A 17,385-nucleotide genomic window follows, 5' to 3' on the forward strand; every position below is an offset into this window, starting at 1 on the left:
ACCCTGAAAGGCTGCTTTTTGATGTTTCATTTCTCTTTTGTGTGTTTACGATCGTGCTAGTGTAGTCGTACGGAAACACTGGCAGTGAGGCCCTTGCCCCGTTTCTGTCTGCAATAGGACTGGAGTGAGGGGCTCCACACTAACCTTGTGCTCACCTTCCATGTCTGCAGGGAGGAGGTGCAGGAGAACTGTGTGCGGTGGCGGAAGAGGTTCACGTTTGTGTGTAAAATGAGTGCCAACCCGGCCACAGGCTTGCTGGACCCCTGCATCTTTCGAGTGTCTGTGCGCAAGGTGAGCTGGGTCATGTGACTGAGCTGAGGGTGTGTGAGGGACTCACAACCTCTGGTTTTAGGTCCCTTTCCTACCTTGCCCACTTACTTCAAGGAGAATTATGAGTTTGTGTTCTTTTCTCATGATGCTTTGGGGAGATCCAGGGTCCCCACTCATGCTTTATGTCTCTGTCTGCAGGAGCTGAAAGGTGGGAAGGCGTATTCCAAGGTAAGAGGGCTGTGCGGGAGCCTTGTTTCACGCCATTCCCTTTTCCCTTTCCTAGGATTTCACTAGTCAGGCTAGGGATGGGTTAAGAACATAACAAGATCTCCCAGCCTCGGCCACCGAAGGGAGAAAGGGCTGTGCAACCATATCCAGCTTTATACTTTGTGCGTTTTGCTGGAGATTGAACCCAGGGCCTCACACATGCCTCACACATGCTAGACAAATCCACTACCACTGCCTCTGGTTTCCAAGAGTGAATGAAGTCTGCGACTTAGAGAACTGAGAGCCAGCGCTGTGTGTACATGTGTCTCATAAGCAGCAATTGTTCCACTGATGTACAGATGCTGCAGCTTGGTCTTTTAACTTACCCAGTGTCTCCTGGGCACCTTTTCAGGTCACCTCAGCTTTCCGTATTCTTTTTATTTTTATTTATTTATTTACTTTTTTTGGTTCTTTTTTTCGGAGCTAGGGACCGAACCCAGGGCCTTGCGCTTCCTAGGCAAGCGCTCTACCACTGAGCTAAATCCCCAACCCCAGCTTTCCGTATTCTTTGTAATGGCGTCAGCGTCTCACTGTGTGCTGATGATAGATTCAGCCCTTCACTGCTGGTATAGACAGAGATGTTGATCCCAGGTCTTCATTAGCCCCTGTCTTCCACTGATACCTCCTCCTTGGCTTCAGCATAAAGACTTTTCTTTTTCTTCTTTTTTTTTTTCTAAAGTTTTTTTTTTTTTTTTTTTTAGATTTTATTCATTCATTTTATATATATGACGAGTACATTGTCACTATCTTCAGACACACCAGAAGAGTGCATCAGATCTCATTACGGATGGATGTGAGCCACCATGTGGTTGCTGGGATTTGAACTCATGACCTCTGCAAGAGCAGTCAGTGCTCTTAACCACTGAGCCATCTCTCCAGCCCAATTAAAGACTTTTCTATGGGAATAAGTGGGAAAAGATGGCCTGGCTTTGAGTAAGCCTGTTCTGTCCTCCATCTCTGTTCTCTGGGGTCCTCTCAGTCAGCCCAGCACAGGTGGGACTGTACCTTCACCCACCGCTCACCCTGTGGGAGATATCCTGAGTCAAGGGTAGCTCGGACTCAGACACCCTACTGGGCGAGCTCCAGAAGCCCACCGCTCTTCATGTCTGCCCTGGCCCAGGATTGGAGGGGGTGTCAGAGGCACCTGTTTACTCATGAGTAAACGGACAGTGGATAGCCAAGGAGCCTCCAGCCCACATCAGATGCCGCCAGACCTTTCCCTGCTGCTCCATAGCAGAGCCTCACCACAGGCCTTATCCCGTCAGGCATAAATACACACAGAAGGACTGAACTGTAAAATGGGGTCCCTCTGAGTCATTACAAGGACTTGAGTCTAAACCCACTTTTCTGATCCTGAAGCCCTAAACACTGTAGGTGAGACTTGTATGTAACTGGTGCACAATAAATGTCCAATTAGTTTGCTACCCTGGTCTCCCTCGGCCTGGCACACGGCATATTTCTCTCTCTATTCAGGTAGATGTGGAGTCCACCTGACTCTCCTGTGCTGTTGCTCTTGTGCTTTCTGTCTCACGTGCACACATCCCAGGGTACAGCCCAGCTCCTGGGTTCATGTCCTTACACTAGACCTTCACTCTTCCCTCCACTGGGACTTCATGGTTATCCTGCCCGCTCTGTAGTATCTCATCTCCCTACCCTGACACCAGGTTCCCACGGGCCTTCTTTCTCCTCGGCCTGCTCTTCTGTCAGCTCCCTACAGCATGGCCTTGTTTCCCTGGGAACAATGTGTCTGTGTCACAGACAACAATGTCCTTTCATCTCAGGCACACTGGCCGTAGTGCACCCTGGGACTGCACACAAAGGGTGCTTTGTGCCACATGTGAGCTCCTTGCTTTGCCACGTTGGTGCTGCTGACCCAGGATCCTGTCCTTGAGTCCTAGTTATACAACAGTCAGTGGGGCTGTGGTGTGAGCCCTCCCCACCCCCTCCCCAGGTTAACCCTTCTGTGGCAGCTGTTGCCCAGCAGCGTCCTCCCTGCAGCCTCCCACATTTTTTTTCCCCTCCCAGCTGGGCTTCGCTGACTTGAACCTGGCTGAGTTTGCAGGCTCAGGCTCCACCGTGCGCTGCTGCCTACTGGAAGGGTACGACACCAAGAATACCCGCCAGGACAACTCCATCCTCAAGGTACCAGGTTCTGCCACTCTTCAGCCTTAACAAGGGTAGGGGCAAACATACCTCTCATCGGGAACATGAGTTCTCAGATGCTGGGGGATGCAGGCCCCGAGGCACGGCCTCAGTTTTCTCAGGAATGGTTGGGTGTGGCCCCTACCCCTTCCATAAGGGCTGGATAAGCACCTTTGTCAGTGCTTTTTTATCTCGTGACCCTAACAGCAAGCACAGCCTGTGCATGTGGTGTCTGTTATTAAATCCAAGTTTGAATACAGGGAGTGGTGACAACATAAATTCCATCATTTGCCCTTGGTCATAAGCAGAACTGGCACTTAACCCACCATTCATTTAACTGCACAGCCTAGGTCCTAATTGTTGCCCTTCATGATTTGAGACCTCCTGGCTCCTGGCGAGGCATCAGTGAGCAGAACTCGTGTTCTGAACCTGTGCACACCATGTGGGGATAGTAATCTGAGGGCTGCAAGGTTTCCAGGAGCCCAGGTAGCTTCTTCCCCCAGTCAGCTGCCGATTTGTCTTCTTAGGAACAAATACTCAGGCATCTGTGCTAGCTGCTTCACCCTTCCTGGCCTCTCATAGGCTGGCCAAGAATACAGGTTTGCCTGAACACTGAGTCTAAGCTGGCCACGGAGGTAATCTGCAGGACTTGAGAAACACGTATGCTTGCCACAGTGTGTGGTGGCATACTGTGTAATCCTGGAATTTGAGGGGATCATGAGTTTGAACCAGCCTGAGCTATATACAGCAAGATGCTGTGTAACGGTGATACAGATCCTGAAATCTGCACTTAGGAATCAGAGGCAGGTGGAGCTACATGAGGTCTAGGGCATTCAGGACTACACAAGACCATGTATGTAGAAAGGAAGGAAGGGACGGGGGGTGGGTGTGGGGGGGAGAAGGAAGGAAGGAAGAAAGGAAGGAAGGGAGGGAAAGGAAAGGAAGAATTGGACTGGTTGATGAAAAGTCTTCCCCAGTAGGCCTGTGCACTCAGGACACTGGAAAGAGGCCTGGGGCCAGGTGGCCTAAGGTTCAAGGCCTGTCCCCCTACATCCTGTCTGCTGCGTCTTGGGAAGTCAATCTCTTAGTCTTTCTTGGTACCCTCAACCTGCAACTGGGGTGTCAACTACTTTGTAGACTGTTGTCAGGGCTGAGCAAGGTGATCCATAGAAAAAGCTGAGCCCTGAGGCTTGGTGATGCTCACACTGAGGTCCTGGGTGATCTGAGATCGGAGCTTTCCTCTCTGGCGTGTTACTCTCTGCCTGCACTCAGTCTCAGCCCAGATCTGGGGACTCAGACTGTACGGCATTTAGACCATTGGCAGAGTCATTGCAGGTGCGTGTCAAGTCCCATACTAGCAGCATATTTTCCTTCCTTTTCCAAAAACTTCTGCCTGGTAGTGGTGGTGCACACCTTTAATCCCTGTACTAGGGAGGCAGAAGCAGGAGGATCCCTTAAATTTAAGGCCAGCCTGGTCTACAGAGTGAGTACCAGGGCAGTCAGGGCTATACAGAGAAACCCTGTCTCAAAAAACCAAAACCAAAAAAAAAAAACTTTCAGGCAGGTGGACCCTGTGAGTATCCCTTTTTCCCTGTGGGGCTCCGTGAGCCCTGTTCCCTAACTCAAGGCTCTGTTCTCACACACCTAGGCAAAGCAAATGTGAGTGAATGTGGCTGCTGGAGCTGACAGTCTGGTTGTAATTTATTTATTTTTTCCTTTTCTTTTTTTCGGAGCTGGGGACCGAACCCAGGGCCTTGCGATTGCTAGGCAAGCGCTCTACCACTGAGCTAAATCCCCAACCCCCTGGTTGTAATTTATAATTGCAGGAACCAACTTGATCCCCTCAGGTGCAAAGTGCCAGCCAAGTAACCCTCGGTCAGTCAGTCTGTCAGTCTGTCAGTCAATCTATCTGTCTGTCTTATGTTTTTCAAAGCAGGGTTTCTCCGTGTAGCTCTGGCTGTCTTGTAACTCACTTTATAGATCAGGCTGGCCTTGAACTCAGAGATCTACCTGCCTCTACCTCTGGAGTGCTGAGATTCAAGACATGGGCCACATTCCCAGCTTCATCCACTGGGCTACCCAATCTGTCCTCCACACAGAATACAGGCTTCACTATGGGCAGGTGTCTTAGGGATTTACTACTGGGAACAGACACCATGACCAAGTCAAGTCTTATAAAGGACAGCATTTAATTGGGACTGGCTTACAAGTTCAGAGGTTTAGTCCATTATCATCAAGTGGGGGAGCAGGGCAGCATCCAGGCAGGCCTGGTGCAGGCAGAGCTGAGAGTTCTATGTCTTCATCTGAAGGCTGCTAGTGGAAGACTGACTTTCAAGCACCTAGGGTGAGGGTCTTAAGCCCATGCCCACAGTGACACACCTACTCCAATAAGGCCACACCTACTAATAGTGCTACTCCCTGGGCCAAGAATATACAAACCATGACAGCAGGTGACATGGGAAGGGACAGAGTTGGGATTGGAGCTCAGAGACTGCCCTGAGCTGGGTATTAGCAACTAGTGATGATTTCTCCCTTCTACCTATAGGTCACCATTGGCATGTTCCTGCTCTCTGGAGACCCCTGTTTCAAGACGTGAGTGTCATCCTAGCTATAAGTGGGGACTGGGGCCATGAGATAGATTCTTCCTTTTTCCAGGTTCTAGAGTACCCGTCTCCATTTGATCCTGAGATTGGGGCACCCCAGTCACATACCCCTCTGTCCTCCCAAGGCCACCATCCACTGCCAAGTCCATCTCCATCCCGGGCCAGGACTCCTCCCTGCAGCTGACATGTAAAGGCGGTGGCACCAGCAGCGGTGGCAGCAGCAGCACCAATTCCCTAACTGGATCCCGGCCGCCCAAGGCCCGGCCCACTATCCTGGGCTCAGGTACCATCTTCATCTGCCTGTCTCTCCCCTGAGCATCCTGTCCCAGGAAGATGCTTAGCAAGAGATGGGTGCGGGCTGGTAGTGCACACCTTCAGCTCCTTCACTTAGAAGACAGCGGCAAAAGGATCTGTGAGTCCCAGGCCAGCCCGGGCTGTCAGTGAGACCTTGTCTCTAGAAGAGGGGGATGGGGTGGCAGAAGAGGCTACATTCTTCTGCTGGTGCTGCCATCGCTCAAGTGTGAGCGCCATGATAGCCTCAACTCCACACACCCTCCCAGAGGCACTCAGCACTGGGAGGCAGAGAAGCCCCAAGATGGTGGACCTAACTACCAGGGCTTGGCTTTTCCCCTAGGCCCAGCCAGCCAGGTGAGGCCCAGAGCAGAAAGCTGTTCTTGCCTGCTTTGGCTTGGTGTGTACAGGAATCGGGGCTTCCCGGCGCCATTGTGGCACTATCCTTATGGAGGCTGGTGAGCAGAGGAGAGAGCTGTCTAGACAAGGTTCTCTCAGCACAGATGATGCCCCCGAGTAAACTAAAAGAGGCAGTTCTCGTCTGGGCAGAATGGTACTTGAAGAACCATGTGTCTTAGCAGCTGGCTCCCCTGCCACATGCACAAAACATGTTAAGAACATGTTTGGTACATGCATGGAATCCCAGGGGAAGGTAGAGACAAGAAGGTCAGAAGTTCAGCCTGCATAATAAATTCAGAGCTGGCCTGGACTACATAGGACCCTATATTAAAATAAAAAATGGGCATTGTGGTGCACATCCTCAATCCCAGAGGTCGGAGGCAGATGGACCTCTGAGTTAGAGGCAGCTTGATCTTTATGAGTTCTAGGCCATTTGCCTATGGTGAGACCCTATCTCAGAAAACCAAGCAAAGCCCTGCCTGGCTTAGGTGGTGATCTGAGCAGACCTAAGATCAGCCAGGAGCCTGGCTGTACATGCTCATCTCTGGAATGGAGGAGGGCAGTGTGAGTCCAGTCCTTCCCTCCTGTGCTGGTTGGCAGGACTGGGATGGGTGCATGCGTAGGTCCCACCCAGGTCTCGTTGTGTAACTGGGGTGTGCCAGGGAAGTCTGCTTTGAAATGACTTGGAGCATCCTCCACCTGTCCCTCCTTTCCCAGATTGTCTATGATCCCAAGCTCGTGCAGCCACAAGGCCTTTTTAGTATGCCATCCCTGTGTCCGGAAGGCCCTGCACCTGCTGCCTTCTCTACCTCCCCTCCTTGGTGTCCTCAAATGGCATTAGGTGATCTGGGAAGAGCCTTCCCTGATCTACAGACTGGCTGGGCCGTGTGTGTGTGTGTGTGTGTGTGTGTGTGTGTGTGTGTGTGTGTGTGTGTGTGTGTGTTGCCTTTGCTTCACACCCTACCATGGTTGTGGGTAACTGGCTGAGACTTTGTCCTCAGACGCCTGTGACATGTGCTCCCAACAGCGGTTTGTGGAATGGGTCACCTAGGTACCAAGGATAGCATGTGGATTGCATGGTTTGCAGCAGATTAGTGCTCCTCTAGTCCTTGGTCTTCTGTCTGCAGAATGGAGACACAGTGCCCCATGGAAGGCTTGTTGACAGTTGCAAGTGAGGTGGCACCTTAATGTCGCTCTGCTCCTCTCTCCAGGTCTAGCAGAGGAGCCAGAGCAGAGCCTGTCCAGTCCTGAGGAGGTGTTCCACTCCGGCCACTCCCGCAACTCCAGCTATGCCAGCCAGCAGTCCAAGCTTTCTGGTGAGTGCTCGGGACTTAAACTTGAGCCTCCCACAGCCCCCGGCCCCTGGGTCACCTTCCCAATATTGTCCGTCCCCAGGTCACAGCACAGAGCACTCTCGCTCCTCCAGCCTGTCTGACTTGACACACCGCAGAAATACATCCACAAGCAGCAGCGCCTCTGGTGGCCTCAGCATGACTGTAGAGGGTCCTGAGGGCAGTGAGAGGGAGCATCGGCCCTCTGAGAAGCCACCTCGGCCTCCTGAGAAGCCACCACGCCCCCCACGCCCCTTGCATCTGTCAGACCGCTCTTTTCGGTGAGCCCCGTTTGTTTGGGGCTCCCTGGTAAACAGAGTCCTCCTAGCGCTCCCTCTAGTTCTTTGCATCTGACCACACAGGTTAGACCGACAGAATAAATTCTCCATCCCAGAGTGCTGAATGGTTAGGATTTAGCCAACTGCTAAATATAAAAGCCCAGTCCTGGGCTAGGCGTGCATACCCTTGCTTAGACAGTGCTGCCGTTTGTGGCTTTGTATATTAGTCTGTAGACCCGACAGACCTCGTGTGAGCCTTAGATCTACTGCACACTGTAGTTTGGCTTCAGGCAGGTTCCTAAGCTGTTGTCTGACTGTCCTAGTCTGTTGTCTGTCAGCACCTGCTCCTGAGGGTGAATGGGGTGGCTAAAGGAAGTGTATAATGGAGTAGGAGTAGAATGTTCTAAGCTGTAGCTGCTGGAGTTACTATCCTTGTTGCTGAACCTGCTATCACTGTCATTCCTCCAAGGAGAAAGAAGGACTCAGTGGAGAGCCACCCAACCTGGGTGGATGACACTCGCATTGACGCAGATGACATTGTGGAGAAGATAATGCAGAGCCAGGACTTCACAGACGGCAGCAACACTGAGGGTGAGCTGCCTGCTCCAGCCAGCCGGGGCGGGTGGCCTCCCGACCTATCCCTGTCCCTCTCAGCCGCTGTCCTCCCTTATGTCCCCACAGATAGTAACCTTCGGCTGTTCGTGAGCCGTGATGGCTCTACCACACTGAGCGGCATTCAGCTGGCCAACAGGTAGGGGCTAGGGACAGGGAGGTGTGGTAAGGCAGCCATGGGATCCTAGGCCTTGCTTTGAACATTCTGGTCACCAGTGGCCTTGGGCCCACCACCTTCAGAGCCCTTTGCTAACTCTGCCATCCCATAGGCCTTTGTGCAGAGTGAGCTCCAGTATTTCTGGTTCCCCAGGCCTTTGAGCCAGTGAACGAGAGTGGTGTCCAGTATGCAGGGTTGGCCTTGGGCATTTCTTTGTGCTCCTGGGAGCTAGGAACGTATCTTTGGAACTTCTGGATCCAGAGCCCAAAACCTTTAAGGGTGTGTCTTGTACTGCTCTGCTGACCCCTGTTGACTGAGGCCAGAAATTACAACCCCCTCTCTCTGGGAGGAAGAGCAAGAAACCACAGGGAGCTCCTTACAAAGGTGAAAAAGACCCTCCTTAGACCATTTGCAAAATGAGAAGCTGAGGCCTAGAGATTGGAGGAGGGAAGCTAAGCTGGTTTCTGCAAGACTTAAGCAGTGAGGAGAGTAGATGTGGTCCCTTTCTCATGCCTTTTAAAGAATCTTAACAGTCCTCCAAACCTCTGTTTTCATTTGTCAAGTGACACAGGGAACAATTTGTCCGTGCCAGGGTTACTATAAGAGGACTGGTCCACCCAGGTGGGTGCACAGCAGGTGTACAGAGGGAACCAGGCACAGCTGTGGACCCCACCGATCTGATGCAGTTATTCTTGTCACCCTGAGCAAAAGACTGAACACCTCTGGGGCTCTGTTTCTGCCCTCTGTAGGAAAATAGCATAGTAATTGCATGTGCAGAACCCACAAGCCCTGGCCAAGGGATGCTCAGAGTCACTGCAGCTTCCCTTTCTCCACCCTGCAGAGTCTCCTCAGGAGTCTACGAGCCAGTCGTGATTGAGAGCCACTGAGGGACCCAGGTGTCCAGCTGAAGAAGGGTCCTGCCATCCTTGGCACCCAGGACAGTGGCATTCCTGGAGGAGCTGGACGGAACCTGCCCTTCAGATCTGCTCCGCATTGCATCTGTGCCTCCTCTTACTCTAGCCACACCAGCCCCCAAAACATCATTCCACTGTCCTCCCATCCACCCTGGAACCACTGGTCCTGGGTGCCACTGTGAATATTGTCCTCCGAACCACTAGAAAATGGAGCAAGATGGAGCTGGCCAGGACTGCCCTGTCTGGAGAGGACCCGGGCCCAGCAAAGGACACATGGCCATTCCATGTTGGGGTGCTTGTGGCTTGCCCCATCCCTCTATTCCCCATGACCCACTTGAGGAGCAACAGCTTCAGACAGCCCTTGCTCCATGTCCTTGCCCTTCAGGAGCTGGGCCACCCCCGGCATCCTGCTACCTGTGACCCTCTGCTTACTGCTTCACTGTCTTGTCTCTAATATCCTGAGGAGACCTGCGGGCAGCTTCCTCCTGGGAGTCCAGACCTCAAACCCCACACTCCAGGTTGAGACCCCACCCTCTTAAATGTTCTTCTGCTGCCCTGCAGCCTGCACTTTGCACATGCTTGTCCCCAGCACAGCCATTGGCCCTTCCTCCTCCAGAACTCCTGGGTGCTGTCTGCTGTGCAACCAGACCTAGGGGTGCAGTTGCCCGGCTGGAACGTGGCACTACCCCTTCCCTCTATCCCCCCGCTCAGACCCAAGACCAGAGCCTAAAAAGGCCTGAGCATCATGGTGCCATCTGCCCAGGGCTGGGTCCTGAGCAGCTGGCCTTCCTGCAGGAAAGGAAGGGTGAGGCCCAGCCGTGCTGGGTAAGCAAAGGCCTTTTCCTCTGCTCTCATGTCAGCAGGCCTGGGCTGGGTTCCAGGCTAGAGTCAGTTGGCCCGCCAGGTGGGCTGTGACTGGATGAACTGGAGCTGGCTTACTGCCAGCCGAGCCTCAGCCCTCTTGGGCAAGGGGCAAGCTTTCCCTAGGGAGTCTGGCCCTATGTCCTGCCTAGGCTTCCCCCTTACTACCCACTCTGTTGGTACCTTCCCAAACCCCAGCACTTTCTTTCTGTCCTGTAATTTGCTTAAAGGAGGGTACTGGCTGCCAGCTCAGCCCTGGATAAACTCCCACCCCTTTAAGTCTCACTCACTTTGTATCAACCCAGCAGGCTGGTGTTTTCTTGGCCCCTTCAGGTTTTTCTTTTCCTCCTGAGTTCACATTGTAGTCCCTCCACCCCAACAAGGGGGATAGGTGCCCCTGTTCCCATTCCATCTGCACCCCAGCAGGGCTGGGGATAGGCGGGTATGGGACACTGGGTGGGGACGGCTGGACTCCCCAGGTTGGGAGGTTCCTTGCCTAGTTTGTCTCTCTCAGCTTGTAGAAGCTGGGGCTGTGGTCGTGTAGCTGCCTGGTGTCGGGACCAGATCATTCCTATGGGTTCTGTTGCCGTTGTTTTAATCAGCAGATGAATGTTAGAAGATGCTGCCCAGGCAAGGCAGAACATGGCTAGAGAAGGTTCTGGTGGCTCAGATTCCTTCCTGCCCAACAGGTACCTGGCACTTAAAGGGACACTGGCAGCTCTGTTCCTAGGTGAGGTGACACGCCCCCCTCCCCGCCCCCAAAGATGGAGAGAGCACTATTGAGCTTCTCTATGACCTTCCCCAGTCAGAGCATTATTTTGGTCTGGTTCTAAATTCCAGGGCTCCAAAGAAGCAGTTGGTATTGTCAGGAAGACTGCTCCAAACCAAGAGTCCTGCCTAACCCAACCAGGGTCTGGCCTGGATGGTCATTCCAGAAGTAGACAAGGGCTGCCACATCCTCTGGTTCCAAGCACTGGGCTAGGATAACTGGGCTGAAAACACGGCCTCAACCAAATGAACACTGGTGGGAGCCAGAGGCTAAGAGTTTTTCCTTGTGTGCTCAGTGATCACCACAGGTGCCCAGAGCACCTGGACTTCAAAATCTATATACAAAGACAGGATATATTAGAGATATTTTTGGAAAGGAATTGGTCTATGCAATGCCAGTTTGGGACCTGAAAGACAGTTTAATGTTTCTATTAGAGAGATATAAAGATCTGCAATATTTTTAGGGTTCTTTTCTGGTTACCCTACTACTGACCACACTGCATGGTCTGACAGGATGAGCAGGCCTGTCTTCCTCTGTGGGGAGGTGACCAGGGAGGAGCGTTCACTTTTGTTTTATTCCTTTCTTACCAGGTTACCACTGTTCCCCATTCCACGGGCTGTTTGTATCTCTGTCTCAGCTTATAATAGAAAATTATGTCATGTGGAAAAATCAGCCTAGTGTCAATGTTTGGTTTGGGCGGGAATTAAATGTCGATGTTTTTGTTACTGCTTTTTGTTGGTGTTTCTTTTCATCTCATCACCATGTTGACTTGGGGACTGCTAACAACAGAAGCTGGCCATGTATGTGTAAGAATGCATGCTTGGGGGGCTGGGGATTTAGCTCAGTGGTAGAGCGCTTGCCTAGGAAGCGCAAGGCCCTGGGTTTGGTCCCCAGCTCCGAAAAAAAGAACCAAAAAAAAAAAAAAAAAAAAAAAGAATGCATGCTTGGGAAAGGGAGGTTAGTGTTCTCCAATCTGGCCCCAGTCATAATCCACCTCATACATACATATGTGCACATTGCATATATGTCTACATATGTTTATATGAATATGGGCACTTGACAAAGGTCAGAACATGTTGATCATGCACATCTTTTTGTTTGAGATAGTGTCTCACTCTGGTTCGGGGAAAGAATAAAATGTTTTTATTTTGGTATTTACAAGAAGACCTGCTACTCACGCCTCCGAAGTGTTGGGACTACAGACATGCACCACCATGTCCAGCATGAATTAGGGGATCTTAAAGCTGGTTGTTTCAGTCAAAGCTCCTGTTCTGGGATAGAACCCCACTATGCTAGGGATTTAGCCAGCCACTCTGGGCTTGTGGTGCTAATCACTGAAGAAACTGGTTATAAAATACCTGGGGCTGTTGGGGCACAGAGGGAGTTGCTGCCTCTGGTTGAGGACCTGGATGGTGTAGCATTTGGAGGCTGGATTGACAGCAGGTAACCCTATATGCCATGTGAGTAGTGTCCCAGGTAGGAAACAAGAAAAATATGAAAGATAATTTGGCCCAACACTCCTTGGATCTAAGAGGACCATTCAGAAACCTCTGGCAATGAGCAATGAAGGGAGGCCTAGAAAGTTCGCTAGGAAGCCTGCCAGTGGAAATTCTCATATCCCAGGCCAGTGGTGGGCATTCTACACAGCCTCTTTCATCAACAGTTCCAAGCTCAGAAGTAGAGCCTTTGAATCCCGATGCCTGCTTCACTGACTCAGATTATGATCTGTCCCCTCTCTGGGACTTCCGACTCTGGGGTGCATCTCACTCTGGCTTGGGACTGTATGATAATGTTTAAATGTTTTGTTTGGGAAGAGTCTGACAGGGACAAGGCCATAAAACCCCAGGAAGTCTGAGTTCCCCAGCCCCACGGTTCCCTTCAGAACTACATTTCCCGACATGCAGTGGAGGGCGGGGAAACGTGCCCACAGGTCCGTTCAGTCTAGTCCCGGACTACAACTCTCGGAGTGTCACGTGGTTTACAAGCCGGAAAGGCCTGAACCAAGAACCGGATGTGTTCTGTTGCTCCGGCGAAAGGCTGGAGAAATGGTGAGCCTGGGGTGCAGTACCTGTGTGATTTGAGGGTACAGGGGTCGGGGCCCTGAGTAAGCGTTTCCTTGGGAGACGGGGTTGGGCTCTCCAAACACGAATCGCTCTCCCACCGCTCGCGGACAGGTGACAGAGGAGGCCTGGCGCGGCTTTCTAAACCGGAGAGCCACTTTTAGTCAGCACCCGCCCCCTCGCCCCCGTGATGTTGAATGAATAAGAGGCTTGGAGTGTAAACCGGCTGCTCCGTCCCTCGGTTAGTGCATTTACACGAGCCATCTCGCCAGATGAACCTTATCTTTCTCCAGGCCACCGGGACAGACCAAGCGGTGGGATTTGGCCTTGTCGCCGTTAGCTTGATCATCTTCACCTACTACACCACTTGGGTGATTCTTTTGGTATGTGCGCCCCACCCCCATCCCGCTCACCTTCACTCTGCCCTGGATCTCCAAACCCAATTTCCTACAACGATTCGAGTAGCGTCCGTGCGCCAGGCACGGTGCTGAATGATTAGCTTGCTCCAATTTCACAGAATCTACACTCTGATGACTGCTGATGGTGTCTGCATTTTATAGATGAGGAGGCTAAGACTCAGGGGGAAGGATATTTCTCAGCCTCTGAACTGCACAGTAAGGCTTTATTTTGAGTCTGTCCTCCTGGTTAGCCAACAAATTCCTGGGTGAAGCAATCACCAATCAATTTTATTAACACTTCTTCCCACCCCCCCTTTAATGTGGGAAATTTTGTTAGTGGTTGCTTAAAAGTACATTGTGCTTAGAAGGGGGAATCTTGCCATACTTGGTATCCTTCAGAAAGAAAAGTTAGGTGGTCTGAAGAGATAGGTCAGTGGTTAAGAGGACTGGCTGCAGGGGTTGGGGATTTAGCTCAGTGGTAGAGCGCTTGCCTAGCAAGCGCAAGGCCCTGGGGTTCGGTCCTCAGCTCTGAAAAAAAAAAAAGAAAGAGGACTGGCTGCTCTTCCAGAAGACAGAGGTTCAAGTCCCAGCACCCACATGGCCAGCTACAACCATCTCTAACTCTAGCTGCAGGATACCCAGCAAAAATGCTTGGCACATCACTGGTGCTTAAATGTTAAGAGTTGGATTGGAGATCCAGGGCTTGGTACACCTGCATTCACATGAATATATGCATAATCAAAAAATAAAAGACTTAGAGTTCCTGGGTTCAGAAAGCAGAGGAAGGTGGGGCTCAGTGAGGTCAACCAGGGCTCTGTGTGAGAAACCCTGCCTCAGAAAACAAAAGAATGCTTTCCGGCACTCAAAAGACTCAGGCAGTATTCAAGGCTACCGAGACAATATAGTGGGTCTCTTGTTACGGTACATATGCACATTCAGAGGAGCCCAGGCTGGGAACGTCTTGGGGATGCTATCAAGGCGGGTCCTCAGTATGCAGTGCTGCCACTGGGCTCAAGCCCCTTGAACCTCTAGAGGGAGGTGGGACGGCTTTCTTTTGGGGCTGGTAAGGTGAGCCGTACTCACCAGAGCTCTTGCCCTTGGTACCAGCCATTCATTGACAGCCAGCATGTCATCCACAAGTACTTCCTGCCCCGTGCCTACGCTGTCCTCCTCCCATTGGCCGCAGGCCTCCTGCTGCTCCTGTTTGTGGGTAAGTCTTCTGTTCTCCAAAGGTCTCCTGATCTGGGGCAGGGCATCCCGAAGGGTGGCCGCCTTCACCCCTGAGAGTTCTTCCACACTTTGGCACTTGCTATATATCTGCTTAGAGTCACCTTGTCCCCAACTCTCCCTGGGGCTTTCGTGTTCCTCCTTAGGCCACAGGCAGAAGCCCCTCTGGTGGTGTTCCCAGGGCTTCAGGTTCTCGGGGCAATGAGAACACGTCTCCCCTTTTCCTGTCCCAGCCTCACTTTCATCTTCACTGTTCATGCCTCAAGTCACCCTGGCATCTCTTACAGCTCTGTGGGCTGGGGATGGTGTCCTTGTTGTTATGGTATCCTAAGCTCTAGCCCAGGAGCCTAGAAGAGTGCTTAGGGTGACCGAGGAACCCCATGGTTGGAGGATCGCACAGGGTGGGTAGGAGGGCAAGCCAGTCCCTGTGAGTCTGAAGGTCTTAACAGAGCATCTTGCACCATTCCTGTGGGGATGGTTGACTGACCCTGAGTGGCTGTGTGGCCTAGTGAATGACTGGGAAGATGCGCCCTCAGGGTGGTTAGGTGGGAGCCTGACCTTGCATGTGGGCCATTGTGCCTGGCCACCTAGCTTTGGATCAGATCCTCCCAGTCCTTCCTTTCTGTGTATTCCAGGGTTGTTCATCACCTATGTGCTGCTGAAGAGCCAGAAGGTGACCAAGAAGGCTCAGTGAAGGTCCAGCGGGGATGAGGCTGCAGAGGCCGCCTCCACATCTCCTCCAGGGAAGGGACCAAGGGTCACAGCCTACAAGACAGGCTGGCTGCACTGCAGCCCTCTTTGGGACATGGGGCTGCTTACGACTCAGTTTGACAAACTGGAACCCTCTCTCTCTCTCGGTCATCCTTTTAGAAGCCGAGAAGAAGGTGGGGTGGGAAACCTCTTGCTCACTCCCTTGGGGCTCAGAGGCTGAGCAGTGCTGGTCCTGTCCACCCCACAGTCAAAGCTCCCTGTCCCTTCTACGGAGTTGTGTTCTCTCACCTCCGTTCTCCTGCTGTGCTGATAGGCCGAGCAGGCTCCAGGATGTGTGCAGCCTTCTCGCCTCTCTGTACAAATCCTGTCCCTTCACAAGGCAGCTCTTCCGAGTCTGACACTTCCAGGCTCCATGAGGACTTCTGGACCCACAAAGCCTGGGGAAAGACCGATAAACCCCAGAAGCACAGGGGTGCGTCCAGGCAGCCGCATTAGACCCCAGCTGGCCTGTTTGGGAAAACTTAGAAATAAATGTTAATCATGTGTTTGTCTGTCCGCCATCCTTGCTTTGGGGAGACAGGCTGTAGGAGACTCAGACATCGCCTGGTTGGGCAATGGGGGCACCTCAGGTTGTACCTTTGCTATGTCCCTACATCAGACACAGGGTAAAGCCAGAACTGGGACAGATATGGTTCTTATTTGGTAAACCTCACAGCTGGGGAATCAGAAGCTGGACAGACCTGCTAACATCTTGCGTAGCCCAGTCTGATGTTAAACTTTGTAGCTGAGGCTAACCTTGAACTTCTGATCGATTTGACTCCGCTTCCCTAATGTTGGGATACCATATACGAGGAGGGCTTTCATGCTTCTAGGCAAGCACCCTTCCTAAGACATCTCCAGCCTCCCGATTGGTATTTAAGGGGCCCCTGGGGTGTGCCCTTAAGCTTGTGTCCCTCACCCTGGCTGTTTCCCCCATCTTGCATCTACACATCCTGAAATTCTGTCAATTATCAGGCCCTCTCCAGTCCCTTCTCAGATACAAAGCCACCCATTGTCTCTTTTCCTCCTCACCGACCTCCTTCCACTCTGGGTTCCTTCTTCATCCTGATGGCTTCCCAAAAATACCTATCGGGATGGCTGTGGTAATGCATGCCTTTAATCCCAGCATCCAGGAGGTGGAGGCCAGGAGGACTTCTGTGAGTTCAAGGCCAGCCTGATGTACAGAGGATGTTCAACAGTCAGTCTACACACACAAACACACATACACGCCAAGAAAAGTAAAGGGAAAAAGACACGGGCCTGGAGAGATGTCTCAGCAGCTATTACAGAGGGTTGGAGTCCAGTCAGAGGTCACATTAAGTGACCACCACCCACAACTCCGGCACCAGAGGACCTGACACTCGTTTCTGGATGCCACACAAATTATACACATATATGTATAATTTTGACTTTCTTAAGCCTGCCCATCTTTCTCAGGTTCATTTCTAGTTCTCTGGGTTGTCCCTTTCACTGTCCCAAGGCCCCACCCACTAGGGACTGTCTCTCATTACTACAGCCACTATGGTCTCTTGTGGGGACTCTCCACCCCCTACTCACATCATTCCAATCTATACAGTTCCCAAGGTTGTGCTGAGTGGGCGCTGAGGTAGGTCCGTGTAGTTCCCACTCTGGTGGCACTCCCAATTCAGGGGGTTTGATGTAATAAACCAGTATATACATGAGCAACACAATCTCTGCCCAGGCCAAGGCGGGGGGTGAGATTAAACCTCATGGGATCCAGTGTGTGGAGGAAGTGCATAGAGTCCTGCAAGGTGCTGCGAAGGGTCAAGGCAAGTAAAAGTCCAGACAGGACTGATACCTGGGAGCCCAGGAACAGGGACACTCTGGGGGTGGTGGAAGCTTACAGCTTGGGTTGAAGGCAAGGAGGGTGTTTGGAGTCAAGTCTAGAGTGGGGCAGATGGCCCATGCCATGGTGAGGAGTATGAGTTCTGTCTGTTCCACTGCCAAGGGAAGTCACTGGATGCTTAAAGTACAAGAGTGATGTCATCCCATCTATGCTTTTAAAAGTGTCCCTCTAGCTAGCTCACCACAAAAT

At 52.0% G+C, this 17,385-nt stretch overlaps 2 protein-coding genes across 4 annotated transcripts in view; both read left to right on the top strand.

The window, feature by feature from the left end:
- The window catches only part of Eeig1 (estrogen-induced osteoclastogenesis regulator 1), a 32,208-nt gene extending 20,586 nt beyond the window's left edge, over positions 1-11,622 (top strand). The window contains exons 2-11 of the mRNA NM_001399583.1: positions 171-291; positions 469-498; positions 2,563-2,679; positions 5,225-5,271; positions 5,408-5,565; positions 7,184-7,288; positions 7,368-7,584; positions 8,051-8,172; positions 8,263-8,332; positions 9,192-11,622. Coding sequence (NP_001386512.1) covers positions 171-291; positions 469-498; positions 2,563-2,679; positions 5,225-5,271; positions 5,408-5,565; positions 7,184-7,288; positions 7,368-7,584; positions 8,051-8,172; positions 8,263-8,332; positions 9,192-9,237 — 1,033 coding nt within the window. The 3' untranslated portion in view covers positions 9,238-11,622. The remainder of the gene's footprint in view (positions 1-170; positions 292-468; positions 499-2,562; positions 2,680-5,224; positions 5,272-5,407; positions 5,566-7,183; positions 7,289-7,367; positions 7,585-8,050; positions 8,173-8,262; positions 8,333-9,191) is intronic.
- Positions 11,623-12,792: 1,170 nt separating this feature from the next.
- Dpm2 (dolichyl-phosphate mannosyltransferase subunit 2, regulatory) lies at positions 12,793-15,837 on the top strand. 3 transcript variants are annotated; one of them, NM_019252.2, is made up of 4 exons: positions 12,922-12,942; positions 13,248-13,337; positions 14,460-14,562; positions 15,215-15,837. In NM_019252.2, exons 1-4 carry the CDS (start codon positions 12,940-12,942, stop codon positions 15,271-15,273), a joined length of 255 nt encoding a protein of 84 aa, NP_062125.1. In that variant the 5' UTR covers positions 12,922-12,939; the 3' UTR covers positions 15,274-15,837. The 3 variants fall into 3 exon arrangements, with proteins under 3 accessions (XP_063139484.1, NP_062125.1, XP_063139485.1); XM_063283415.1 differs by lacking the exon at positions 12,922-12,942 and adding an exon at positions 13,472-13,568 and having other exon boundaries at positions 13,245-13,337; positions 15,215-15,835; XM_063283414.1 differs by having other exon boundaries at positions 12,793-12,942; positions 14,460-15,835.
- Positions 15,838-17,385: the final 1,548 nt, after the last annotated feature.

This window comes from Rattus norvegicus, chromosome 3 (genome assembly GCF_036323735.1).
Source record: "Rattus norvegicus strain BN/NHsdMcwi chromosome 3, GRCr8, whole genome shotgun sequence".
In the NCBI taxonomy this organism is placed as follows: Eukaryota; Metazoa; Chordata; class Mammalia; order Rodentia; family Muridae; genus Rattus; species Rattus norvegicus.